Source organism: Barbus barbus, assembly GCF_936440315.1.
Source record: "Barbus barbus genome assembly, chromosome: 7".
Taxonomy (NCBI): Eukaryota; Metazoa; Chordata; class Actinopteri; order Cypriniformes; family Cyprinidae; genus Barbus; species Barbus barbus.
The window spans coordinates 30,127,027-30,141,268 of NC_136735.1; the positions used below are offsets into that span (position 1 = coordinate 30,127,027).

At 35.2% G+C, this 14,242-nt stretch overlaps 3 protein-coding genes across 3 annotated transcripts; all 3 read left to right on the top strand.

Moving 5' to 3' along the window:
• Positions 1-1,191: 1,191 nt before the first annotated feature.
• On the top strand, positions 1,192-3,362 carry LOC306873046 (lecithin retinol acyltransferase-like). Its single transcript, XM_079422048.1, has 2 exons — positions 1,192-1,765; positions 2,841-3,362. The coding sequence occupies exons 1-2, from the start codon at positions 1,238-1,240 to the stop codon at positions 2,991-2,993; spliced, it is 681 nt and encodes a 226-aa protein (XP_079278174.1). The 5' UTR covers positions 1,192-1,237; the 3' UTR covers positions 2,994-3,362.
• Positions 3,363-3,939: 577 nt separating this feature from the next.
• On the top strand, positions 3,940-6,489 carry LOC306873047 (lecithin retinol acyltransferase-like). Its single transcript, XM_079422049.1, has 2 exons — positions 3,940-4,539; positions 5,953-6,489. The coding sequence occupies exons 1-2, from the start codon at positions 4,033-4,035 to the stop codon at positions 6,106-6,108; spliced, it is 663 nt and encodes a 220-aa protein (XP_079278175.1). The 5' UTR covers positions 3,940-4,032; the 3' UTR covers positions 6,109-6,489.
• A 150-nt stretch (positions 6,490-6,639) lies between these two features.
• Positions 6,640-13,794, top strand: LOC306873034 (putative RNA-binding protein 46). Its single transcript, XM_079422030.1, has 6 exons — positions 6,640-6,761; positions 7,282-7,436; positions 8,237-8,574; positions 8,766-8,895; positions 9,970-10,770; positions 11,253-13,794. The coding sequence occupies exons 2-6, from the start codon at positions 7,304-7,306 to the stop codon at positions 11,444-11,446; spliced, it is 1,596 nt and encodes a 531-aa protein (XP_079278156.1). The 5' UTR covers positions 6,640-6,761; positions 7,282-7,303; the 3' UTR covers positions 11,447-13,794.
• Positions 13,795-14,242: the final 448 nt, after the last annotated feature.

A 14,242-nucleotide genomic window follows, 5' to 3' on the forward strand; every position in this document is an offset into this window, starting at 1 on the left:
TTTAGTTGTTCGTTTTCCAGCAATAGCCCTATGAATAAAATAAACAGATTTGCAGAACTAAGTATGAGTTCAGAAATATATTATTAAAAGATAAGTCAATAAACAAATTACACAAATATAAAAAGGTTGTAAATAAAAATATTTTTGTATCAATTATTGAATTATTAATTATATTGTTGGAGTAGGTTTTAAATAATATAATTTCAGTCTTTCTACTTGAAAATTTCATGTTAATTTAATTTATTGGTACTTTCCATTTCTTTGTAATTATTTGTAAAATTTACTAGCAATTTCTGAGTGAAAATTGTTTGGGTAAATGTGGGTAAGTTTTCATTCATACAATACACAATACTCCAATTGCGAGAATGCTTGGAGTGTGTTTTTAATCAACTATTTTTTTTTAACACTGCTGTATTTACCAGAGCTTTTGTTTAAAAATAAAACAGTATAAGCATTACAGAATAGCATATTGCATGGCATATTAAAATGCTATGCATTTTCATTTATTTAATAGATTTATTTGATACATACATTCTAAAATAAAAGTAAAATGTTTAAAATAAAAATTTAATACAAATTTTATTTATACAGAAATAAATACTATACTAAATACATATTTTTACATATCAGCTGGAAAAAGTGTAGACTGGAGCCTTAGCTTAATTTACCTTCCTTTTTTTCATAATAAGCATCACTTCCACTCCTAAATGTAATCTATACAAAAAAAAAAAAAACATTTCAGGCTATGTGTCTAAATTATAGGTTATATTTTACCGTATACGATTAGGTAACATACTGTTATTGTGCATTATTATATTATTTTCTTATGCCTTAAACAACATATACAGAACAATACAACAGACAATATAAAGCCAGGGAAATAAAGGAGAAAAAATAAAGAAATAAAATAGAAATACAATCAAAAACATGAAATATTTTGAAGACAGAACACAAAGGGACAGTTTTGATTGCCTTTCTATTAGTGCTTCTTTGAATAGTACAAAAATAGCTTCCCAGTTCTTTATAAAACACTGTGAAACAGGGTTTTCTGTTCGAAAATGTACACTTATGAATGTGAACCCATTATTAGCCTATATTCTTTTTCTTCTCTGTTGTTTGCATTTTTTTGCATCAGCAGCGGCCAGTAGTCTTTCCGCCAGCGCCGTGACGTCACGAGGGACCGCTGCTTCTTAGAATAAAAAGAAGCAGGGAAGTGACTCCTGAGCAGCACTGCAAAATGTTAGATTCTCTTGCATTGCTTTTGGAGAAAACCTTTCTTCTTGCACATTTTAACTTTTTCAGCCCAACTGCATCTAAGCAAGAAAGATGCGCAAAGCGCCGCGAGGACAGCGCTTATTTCCAGCGCGGGGATCTGCTGGAGGTTCCTCGCACTTTGTTCACTCACTTTGGCATTTATCTCGGTGACAACAGAGTCGCGCACCTTATGCCTGACATACTGCCGGTTCTGACGAGCAACAGATCTCAGATCCAGAAAGTTGTGACGAACATGAGATTGCTCCTCGGTGTGCTCTACAAATACGCCTCTATACGGGTCGACACGGTGGAGGATTTTGCCTACGGATCTCCTATTTTGCTCAACACAATGGATACTACCCTGAGAAGACAGCCTCTGGCCGCTGAGGAGGTCGCCAGGAGAGCTGAAAAACTTATCGGTCATTTTCCCTACAGTCTTCTGTGGAATAACTGCGAACATTTCGTCACGTTGTGCCGCTACGGGACAGCGGTCAGTCTGCAGACAGAGCAGGTAACTCTTAAACGACCCGTGCATACTCCAGATTGTTGATTGAAAGTGAATCATTAAATGTGACCAATTTATTGGCTTTCTGCTTTGGATGTTACGCACAGATATACATTAGCAAGATTCGTATAAAAATAGGTGTAGCCAGATTAATTTAAAGTTTGCACAGGGACGATTGCAAAAAGTTTTCGCACAAACGTAATTTAAATTAGTATAATAAGTTAATAATTAATATAAATTATAGATCTATAGCTTAAATAAAAAAGGAGATTGTTAAAAACGAAAAAGAATGTTCTTAGAAATGTGTTTAAAACTAAAAGAAAAACATACAAAAATATTATTTTTCAAAATGTCGAAAATATTATTATCTTATGTTATCATTTATTTATTTATTTTATTTAACTATTACGACCCCCCCCCCCCCCCACACACACACACACACACATTTTTTTTTAGGTTTATTACCGTATTATTGTCCATTTGACTTCAACAAAATATGCCTTTTTTATATAAAAGTTTAAAATAAGTTTTTTTTAATTGGGTCTAATTATAGCGTAGGCAGTCCTGAGGATCTAAAAGAGTCTTCTCTGTTGTCACGTGACAACAAAATGGCTTCCTGCATTTTTGTTTTCGCCACCGAGTTTAAATTTGGCGAATTAACGTTTTTAATAATATTATCACAGCTACCATCTATTGTTTACATTACAAACACAAATGTACAAACGAATGTCTGTAGGCTATATATATAATACATAGGCCTATATATTATATTTTCAGCTCTTTTTGTATAAAGTGCTACTAAAAGTTACTACTGAAACCTCCCTAAAATGATTTATGGGTGTTCCCCTTTCCACCTCTCTTTAATTTCTTACTCCCATCTCCAGTGACAACGTATTTTTTCGGAAAGCTTCGTAGCTTTTCGGAAAATCTGGGTAATTTTAGCGCAAAAAAGGAACAGAATATTTTAGTGGCAAGTGGGTTTGGAGAGATACGCGCCCAGAAAAACACAGCGAATGACAGATTGTTTTTTGTTTGTTTTAGCGCTCTGAATCTCATCTGTTCCATCTCTTTCCCTCAACAGTTCTGTGAAAGTTTAAAATCAGTAATTCGGGACCAGAGGAGTGTTCTTCTGACCACTTTCATCGGAATACTTTCCATGTTTTTTCTTGGAATAGCGCCGTCCACCGCACTTCCAACCTTTATCATTCCTTTCATCCTGTGGATGGCTGGATAACAGACACATATGAACTATTTAACCTATCAAAAGTTTGTATTTTTGGCTTTATTATAGAATTGCTAACTTAATCTTTTTCATTGTTTTACCGTCATATAGCCTATTAACATTTTACTTTGTTGTACATTTTTATGACACCCTTTTTTTTAAAACATACTGTACAGTTTTAGCAAGTAAATAAATGTAAATTCATATGACAAAATGACGTTTTATATTGCTTTTGCCTAATTATAGCACAAATACAGGCTAAAATAGAATTTAATTTCTTTTTTAATTTCACAGGGTTCCATGAAGAACCTTTAACATCAATGGAACCAGTTATTTAGATTATTAAAATGTTCTTCAGACTATAAGAACAAAATCTTTCTTAAAAAAAAAAAAAAAACTGTTCACTGAAAGGTTCTTTGAGGAACCCAAAATGGTTCTTCTATGGCACCGCTGTGAAACCCCCTTTTGGAACTTTATTTTTATGTCCACATGAATAAAACTTTTTAATTAATATTAATTAATTAAAAAAAATTATAATTCATATCTATATTTGTTTATGTTGTCAGTTGTTTACCAAAGACAATAAATATTATTGATATTTATTATATATAAATATATAATTAACTCTTTTTTTTTTCAATGTTAACAAGTAGTTTTTAAAAATGTTAATTTACTGTATGTCTGATCAGGCATAAGAGTTGATTTTATTTAAATTAGAATCTTGAAAAGTTCTCTAATATCTATAATTAATGTATAATTAATTTGAAGGAATTATATATCGTCATTGCTGCAACATTTGTTCATTATACAATGATCATTGCCTTTCTTTGTTACATAAGTAGAAAATGTTAGGTAATTTAATCCACAAAGGGCGAGAAAGTCATTGGGTAACTATGAATTGTTTGTTTCATTAGGCATGTGATGTACTTATTATGGAGTTTTTTTTTTCTGAAAATAGCTCTGGGTTTATAATCCTCAAGCCCCTCCTTAGTCTGCCTCAAGATAAAGCCAGCAGGTGCCAGAGCATCTAGAAACTCACCACATCTCCAGGATGTTTCCGCTACAGTTCCTCTACAACTTCTTTTACATCGCTGTGGTCACAGACTTTGAAGAAAAGAAGAAGAAAGCAGTCCAGTATGACATCTCCATGTACAAAAGAGGAGATCTGCTAGAGGTCCCTCGAACTCTCTTTACGCATTTCGGAATCTATCTGGGGAACAACCGCGTGGCTCATCTCATTCCTGATATCCTGCCCGTCTTGACCACCGATGAGAAGGCCATTGAGAAAATGGTGACTAACAACCGGCTGATTTTGGGTGTGATAGCAAAAAAAGCAAGTGTCCGGGTGGACTCCTTGGAGGACTTTGCGTATGGAGCAGAAATTCTGGTCAACCACATGGACAAGGTGTGCAGTCGGTCTCCATTCGAGGGTGAGGAGGTGGCTCGGAGAGCCGAGAAGCTCTTGGGCTCCGTGGTTTACAGTCTGCTGTGGTACAACTGCGAACATTATGTCATGTACTGCAGATATGGCACCAGCATGAGCTTTCAGACCTACCAGGTGAGATTTTTCAGCAGAGAAAGGGAGCAAAATCAGCAGTCTGTGATTATATCCAAAATAAATATGCTTACAAACAATAAATAAATGAATCAAAGAAGTTATCGAAATGATTTTCCTGAAATAATTAATCTGAAGCTCTTTGGTACTTGCAAATATCTTTCAATATTATCAACAACTTTAATATTCTGTACTAAATTACACGTTCTTAGGTTGCTTTTGTTAGACAAAAACAGCTAAGGACTAAGGGAAGTAGTCTTAAAATTCATTAAGCATCGATAGTTCTTTGCTACTTTCAATCAGTTAATACATGACATGATCGAGGATACATTTTCAGCAACATTGCATTGACTATTTATCTTGACATTTGGATGAAAATGATTAATTTGCATTGTAATGCTGACCAGCTATTGCTGGTGAACTAGGTTAAGGATGTGAGGCAATAGCAATAATTCCTTTTCAAATGGGATTACACGCAAAAATCAGGTTAAGAAATGTACTGCGATTGAGAAATAAACCGCTTTTATGTAAGGCTGGTGAATAACTGTGCTGGTTGAAGTACAGCAAAAGTGAACTGGAATAAATTAGTTTGGAAAAATCTAATATATCTGTTTATATAGTGTAGACTCAGGTCTATGTATTAAAGCTGTTTAAACCACAAAAGGTTCAGTTCACAAACAGGTCAAACAAAAACCTCTATGAGCTGGTATCAGTATTTAAGTTAATATGTTAATTAAACAATGTTCATTTAATGTTTTGAAATAAATAAAGTCACTGTATAACGACCATCACGAGGAAGAGGACAGACAGGACATCACACATGTGTTTAAATTATATGATCGTTGACCTTTGTGGTGTTTTATTCATTTATATTTTTATTCAGTTGCTCCAGTTGGTTTTGAGCAAGAATGTTAATCTGCAGATTCCAGGGAACAGGCTGTAATCTCTTTGAAACTCTTTCAAAACACACACACACACACACATCTCATCTCGCTTTCTTTTTTCAGTCTAAATAATGGTGGTATTCTAATAGCATGTATGATAAAACTAACCACTCTCCAGCTGTGGTCGAAACATGATTTTGCCACAAAAATCTAAAATATAGGCTCATCAAAGGACAACTATTCTGTTTTTATTTTGTTAGACTGTCCAAATGATCTGTTTTCCATTAAATTAAAATTAACCATGGAAATCAAGAAATCTGCGGTATACTTTCGAAAAATTGTGCATTTATACATTTGGGAAAATTCCACCAATGCAGCACCAAAGAAACTTTACTGTCACCTAGTGTTAAAAAAGACTTAAGCTCCCCAGCTGACCTTTCTCATTTTTATCTTTATACTTTTTAGAAAGATTCTTCAGAATGCAAATGCAAAATTCTAACGTTGTATTTCTTTCTTGTTTTCTCCTCAACAGTTCTGCAAAGTCGTGCGCAAGATTGTGTGCAGCAAAACAAGTTCTCTTTTAAGCTTTCTGTTATGCTTGTTCATCGTGATTTATATGGGGTCTGTGTCTATCTTTGGGATTTTACCCACGCTTATCATCCCCTTCACTATTTGGATGGCGTCCTGAATTATTTTAATTTTTTTTATTTTGTTCATCAATGAGTTCAAAATAGTGGTTTATTACCCTGGGACACCTATTGGGCCATTGTAAAAAAATAAAATAAAATAGATTAAAAAAGCATTTAAGAATAGGATCTTTCCAGTACTGTCATGCTAAGATACATCAGATACTTTATTTTCTTACTGTTTGTTGTGAAGTAAAATAATGCCATATCAATATTAAAGAAAATGTATATTTTTGTCTGTATAAATGTATATGTGTGAAAGCTAATGATTATCATGTACTGTACAATACTCAAAGGTTCTTTAAATAATTCCATAGACCATATATTTTGTAAAAGCATGGTTTTTCAGTCAGTCTAAAAATAAATAAATAAAAATGCCAGATAACATTTTTGTTCTCTCTTCTCACTGGACAATGCACAAGTTAAAAGTGAAAAAAAGAAGAAAATAAAAATCATAATTTTGATGACTATTTCCATGCACATGTAAAGTGCGGATTAAATGAAGCCCTTCAGCGGAAACGCTCTGATTGGTTGAAACTCGACGGTCAGGTAAATAGTGTTTGACGGAACAACATCGAACCGTCGATTATCGAGTGTCACACAAAGTTATCTCCATATTTTACGTTTCTTAATACATTTATTGAGAGGCCCAAAGGTAAGAGAAGCGGTTTAAATGCATTCATATCAGTTTGGAGATTAGGTTTTTCTTTTTCACGAGAGTTGAGAGAAGTGTCTCACACATTAACTTAAATTACTTAGATTATAATATTCGTCTCACGCAGCTTGGTATATAAAATATATTCGACTAAAAACACTTGGTTGGGTCGACTTTACAGTTTCCCGCTATTTTAAATGGGTTGGCTGTTCTTCTGTCGTCGAATGTGACGAACGTTTTTAATTCAATATCTTGACAGATTTTTGTCACGACTATCGACGTTTTTATAAAATAGTGATTAATTTAATAAGTTATTGTTATTTTTATAGGTACATATACATTAAATGCGTATAAGACCGTATATTTTGTTACTTGGCAGCTCGATAGTTGTGATGCTAGTTAATTGTGTTTGCTAGCTGAGCTGCACCTAACGTCATTTTAAGTAACGTTATCCAATAAATAAAAGGCCTCAAGTGTGATACATTTAAGAGAAACCTGACACAAAGGCTTTCTTTGGTAGCACTGTGTTTTCTGAAGTGGTTATGGACGAAGGCAGCACTGATAATAGCAAGATGGACAGCTCTAAAGAAGCTGCTCTTCTGGCCCTGATGGACAGGACAGGCTACAGCATGGTTCAGGAAAACGGACAGAGAAAGTTTGGTGGTCCACCTCCAGGTAAACTAGGAAATCTTACTGTACATTTAATCATATTAGCTAGATTCTGTGTAATATGTTTATATTCACGTTCATAATGTAACGTAAATATTTGTATGTACAAATAACAACGTACACACACACACACACACACACACACACACACAATAGTATAAATGTATATAAAAATAACACAATGTGCGCAAACTCACACATGCATATATGTATGTATATGTAATAAACAAAACACGTTTTTCATTATGGCTGACATGGGCAAGGAAAATAATAAAAAGTGGATAATTCACCACAAAAAAAAAAAAAAGTCATTTACTTTGAGACATGAGTGTAAATGATGACAGAATTTTCATTTTTGGGTGAACTTTGCCTGCAACCAGTAGCTAAAGAGCTATTTAGGTATTATTTTAGGGTACTTTTGTTGATAAATTAGCCTTTCTAAAATCTCTGAATCCTAAATGTTTACAGCTGTCTGCAAACTCACAATGAGCTTTTTCATATCCCTTTTTCATGATATCCCTTTTCACAATCCAACCAATTTAAGATAGAATAGATAGAATCAAACGTCAGACCCTTTTCTTGCATAATACAATTACATTATGGTAGTAAAATGACCTGCAAATGCAATTTCATATTGAATCTACAGTTTACTGTTAGATTAATTTATAAGTATTGAAAGTTTGTAAAGCTGTAAAACATTACTGTAATAAAAATGTGTACATTCATGCTAAGTATAGTACAAACCTTATTTTTTTTACATAGCAAGATAGTGCTGTTCATAATAATTAACTAAATTAATTTCTTAGGTTGGGAGGGCCCTCCTCCTCCAAGAGGTTGTGAGGTGTTTGTGGGTAAAATCCCAAGAGACATGTATGAAGACGAGCTGGTACCTGTATTTGAGCGGGCCGGTCGCATCTACGAGTTCCGTCTGATGATGGAGTTTAGCGGGGAGAACCGTGGCTACGCCTTCGTCATGTACACCACCCGAGAGGGAGCCCAACGAGCTATTCAGCTCCTGGACAACTACGAAATCCGCCCTGGGAAGTTCATAGGGGTATGTGTGAGTCTGGACAACTGTCGCCTTTTTATAGGCTCCATCCCGAAAGACAAGAAAAAGGAGGAGATCCAAGAAGAAATGATGAAGGTCAGAATATGACACAACTGCACACATTAGAAACTACACAGAACTAAAACAATATGAAAGACATTGCGTGACACCATCAAGTGAACAAAAAATTGCCAAAGACATTTTTTTAATATATTACAGAAACCATAATAAAACAGTCAGTTATGAAATAATATCTAGTTGCTTTTGTATTGCAATTCTAAATACAGGTTACTGAAGGGGTCGTGGATGTGATTGTGTATCCCAGTGCAGTGGACAGGATGAAGAATCGTGGCTTTGCCTTTGTTGAGTATGAATCCCACAAAGCAGCTGCCATGGCTCGCAGGAAACTCATACCAGGTGCAAAAGCACAACATTTAAAAATATTTATTTGTGTTTTTTGATATGCCACGCATCACTGTTTTATTGCTTATATTTTAAGGCTGTATTTATCAAAGCACTGAAAAAAGGATAATAGTTTCCACAAAAATATTTATTTGTGTTTTTTGATATGCCATGCATCACTATTTTATTGCTTATATTTTAAGGGTGTATTTATCAAAGCACTGAAAACCTGTAACATTTCTTTGCAAAATGTTTTAATGTATTTTATTATTTTTATTAATTCACTAATGGCAATATACTCGTAGGCATACCATGTATAGGGTGACCACCTGGCAATAGATCTGTTGTGAGACAGCAGATGTGATTTTGTGGGACAATGCGGGACATGTATGAGACAGACACATTTACTACAGTTATGCTATGTAAATACTGATTTACATCCGTTGTCATATTTGCTTATTTGATGAGGTCCGCATGTCCTTTGTGCGAAAACTAGACTGCAAAAAGAATAAATAAAAAGCTTTCTTAAAAAGACAAAAGAGAGTATGTACGTTCTCTTAATATGACAATTAAAAATCAACGGACTGATGAAAATGCGGGACATTTTCTCAATATGCGACGTGTGGGACAAGGGGTGAAAATGCTGTGAGGTAGGCCTACAACGCAAAGCTGGACAGGTGGTCACCCTAACCATGTATCAACTCACAAACACCCTGCAATTCCCTCACGAACCACCACGGGTTCGCGAACCCCAATTTGGGAAAAATTATAGATTATAGAAGTAAAACAAGTTATCTTTGCTGGGAAATCCATTGACAATTTCATCTCTGCACATGCTACCCATTTCCATTGTATATCTGGTGTTTCTGTTTTTTTTTTTAACTTAACGTACAATAATTTTACCCCTTTTTCTTCTGAACAGAAAACACATTTACTGAATTCTCTAGAAAGCAAACAAGCAGCACTATTTATGCTTGTTTTTTAGGGAAAATCTATGAGGGCCTGACAATGACATATAAACATTGCACCTGTTACAAGTTTTCATAAATATGCAACTTGCTGTGTGTCAATGTCAACTTAATGTTTCAGGAACATTTCAACTGTGGGGTCACACCATTCAAGTTGACTGGGCCGAACCAGAAAAGGAATTAGATGAGGAAACCATGCAGCGAGTGCGAGTCCTCTATGTTCGTAATCTCATGCTGAGCACCACAGAGGAGACACTTCGCTCTGAGTTCTCGTGCCTGCAGCCTGGCTCTGTGGAACGTGTTAAGAAGCTGACAGATTATGCCTTCATCCACTTCTATAACCGTGAGGATGCCCTAAACGCTCTTGAGTCCATGAATGGGAAAGTTATTGATGGTTCGGCCATTGAGGTGACTCTTGCCAAGCCTGTCAGTAAAGATGGGAACAAAAGATCCGGATCGCGGAGTAGCTATGGTGGAGTGGCACCTGCTGGAAATTACGGTGATTCCAACTTCTTGTTCCAGAGCAGAGATGATGTGACCATTGGCTTGGGAACTGGAGCAATAAGTGATGGTTTAAACACGCGCCCCCTTAACCTCCCGCCTCATTTGGGCAGCCCGTATGCAGTAGATCGCTGTGTGTATCCGTTCCTACCCGGATCCACTTTGGTCCCGGTCAGCCTGAACACCCTGAAGCCCAGCCAGTTGAGCTCAGCTGTATCATTGCTTGATTACTACTGCCACAAGAATGACTGGTCTCTGCCAGAGTATCATCTCTACTCCCTAGCCGGACAAGAGGGAAAAATGCTGCTCATCTACAAAGTGGTCATCAACAGCACCAGGAGCAGCTTCATGCCTGATAAAGCCTGCACCATACTGGAGGACGCCAAGGAGCTTGCTGCTCAGAATGCGCTCTGGAACCTGGGTTAGTTTATCTCAGTTGCTCTCTGGTTTCTGTAGTTTTCATTTCTGTAAAGCATTTAAAGGAATACTGGGTTACACACAACTTGAAATTATGAGTGCACTGATATTAAAATTATGTCAAATGCATACAGTTTTTACAGAAATTACTTTTATGTTCTGGCTTATAATGGATAAAGGAATAACACTTATCTTACAATAGAAAATGGTTATTTAATTTCTAATAATATTTCACAATATTTCTGTTTTACGGTATAAAATAATATGAATAAATGAAGCCTTTGTGAGTGTAAGGGGCTTCCTTTAAAATGTCCTTTAAAAAGTCTTACTGAAAAAGTCTCTAATATTGTTCAATAGCAATATGTTGTGCATCACTGCTTGAAATGTAAGTGGAGCTTCACATTTCTGCTTTTAGACCTTTGGGTATGATTGGAACTGTAAACCCTTTTTTTACTATGTGTGTTTGTGTGTGTTTTCATGTAACAGATTGCTCTATCAGTTCCCCTGGCTCCCCTGTGAATGTTTCACCTCCTGCACCTTCTGGCTCTGGTTTCCTGTCCTTTGGATGTAGGTCTCTGCCTTACCCAGCATACCCCATGGCCTCCATCTCACCTCCCCTGTCCATCTCCTGCTCTTCTGCCCAAAGACTCTTCATCCCCAACCAGTCATCCTACCTGTAGTCAAGTCATTCAGTATCTGTGAACTCTCTTTACTTACAATGTGTTTCTTAAATGTTCATATGAAACGTTTTTATTGTTTCACTGACTTTTTGTTTAGTGCTGTTTCAGTTGAATGACTAGCAGCAGTGGCAGGATTTTTCCTCCATTCACATACTTTCCATTCAAGCCACTGTTGTTGTTTCTTTACCTGAGTATTTTGTGTATTCTGTTTGGGTGTTTATTTCCCTTTTTAAGAAGTAAGTTATTTACTTGTGTTAAATACACAGTGTTTGAGTAGAAACAAAAGACATAAACTGTTACGCTATTAAAACGGATACATATTCTTAATTAATAATGCAATAGTGGGTAGGTGATGTTGCACGTTCAACTTTGTGTTACATTTCCCTGGCAGATTAAATCTCATAATTCCATTTTGATTGTTTATTTTTTATGCATTTAAAAAGGACATTTTAATAATGCTATAACAATGCTCAGATATTATAACCACAATTACACTTTATTTTAAGGTGTCCTTGTCATTGTTATACTTTTAAGTAGGGGTGTGCCTGACTAAGGATTTTCATAGTCGAATCAGAATTTTCGAATCTTGCAGATGTTCGACTGATAGTCGAATCATATGTTTGGGGGCGTGGTCAAAATACATTACCAAGAGTCGAGTCAGACACAGTCATAATTACTGACATTAACACACAGGGAAAATGTGTAATGGACGACTCGCAGATACAAGCGAGGTAAATAATGTTTTATGTTTTGATTAAAAGATAGTTAACATTAAACGTCAGCCAAACCCTAAGAGTTATGTATATGACAGTTATTAATGTTCTGCATTTCTGTTTTGAGCTGCGCGTGCTTGACCAGTAGAATGAAGCTTTTATATCTCATATAAAATACGCTTCGTTATTTATACACCATAATGTTTTAGGCTATCTGCTCAAAATGCCCCGAATGCATAAGTCAACGTGTCTGCGCGGCTCTGAATGAACTCCTTTTGCGGACGTGTTCTTCAATAACGTGCAGAAACATGGCAGATAAACTCTAAAACTTCACAGCGTTTTATTATAATAGTGTTCTCGTTGTAATGTTATGTATATGAAAGTCCCAGTCATAATTATTAATATTCTGCATTCATTGTTGTTTGTCCTGCTGAAGAGATAATCACCCTATACTGCAATGAAGCGCTTTACTGCAGCATAACTCAAGTTGTACCCTACCTGATCGAAAAAATCCAGTCTTTCACATGCCTGTGTCAATTTGAGTCTTGTTAAAGATTTAAATCCCTGCTGCCAAGATCCTCTGTCAGTCACAGATTATGGAAAGTGAAACTTAAATCTATAGGGGTGGTTGGATTTATTCACGCAGGTTAAAATATTTATTTGAAGTTTCTTTCTTTTTTAATAGGCTGTATATTAACTTATTGGGAGAAAACTGGTAACTCATAAATGTGAACTCAAAGATTTCAGCACCCCCCATTTAGCCAAAATGGCATGATCACAACACCTGTGAATATTCGACTGAGATTGGGAGTCGAATCAGGCTCTTCCTATCGAAGCATAGAATCGTCGACTATTCGGGGTCACCCCTACATTTAAGTAATGTTAATTAACTACTAGAAGTAACTACTACTTATATGGTTAGGGTTAGGATTAGGGGTTGTTTTAGGGTTGCTTGCATGTAATTATGCATAATTTATTGTTATTATAATAGTAAATACATTTAACGTTTAACAAGGCAATCTTAAAATAAAGTGTTACCATAACCACTTAGTCAAACATATCATCTCATTAAGTTAGACTATTAAAATTGCACTTTTGATTTGTTATTTTGAGATAGATGGCAACATGAATGCAGTGTCATGCAAAAGCAAAACTCTTCCATTATCTCAACATGTCTGCCTTCATGATGCTACATGCTCAATGTAAGAAGTTTTTTTATTAGGCTTTTATAATTTTAAATATTTTTTAACATTTCATTGTGTTATACTTTTATGTACTTTTATGCAAGACATTTTAAGTGTATTTAACAATTATTTATGACACAGATATTATTAAATTATGACAATTTAACCAAATAAATATTCAAACAGTATAAAATAATAAATAATACATCTTTATTAATCTGCGAGGGCAATTAGGTTTTGAGAATGCAAAATTAATTTCTGATATTAGGATACAGGCAAAATCAATATATGGCTATGTTTGCATATTTTGCATTTAAGTAAGTATATCCAATGACTTAGGGGAAAAAAAGGTCAAATTCAAGTGTGCAAATTATATACACGTGATTAGAATTGTTGGTACCCATGGTAAATATGATCAACTAAGGTTGAAAATAAATCTGCATTGTTAATCCTTTCGATCTTTTATTTAAAAAAAAAATCACAAAAATCTAACCTTTTATTGGAGAATAAGAATTTAAAATGGGAAATATCATTATGAAATAAATGTTTTTCTCTAATACACATTGGACACAATTAAACAGTACCCTTTTGATTCAATACTTTTTGAAACCTCCATTTGCCAAAATAACAGCTCTGAGTGTTCTCCTATAATGCCTGATGAGGTTAGAGAACACCTGACAAGAGATCAGAGACCATTCCTTCATCCAGAATCACTCCAGATTCTTCAGATTCCCAGCTCCATGACGGTGCTTTTCCTCTTCAGTTCACCTCGCTCATTTTCTACAGGGTTCAAGTCAGAGGACTGGAATGGCCTTAGCAGAAGCTTGGTTTTGTGCTCAGTGACCCATTTTTGTGTTGTTTTTAAGGTTTGTTTTTGTGGAAGATCCAAACATGGCCCA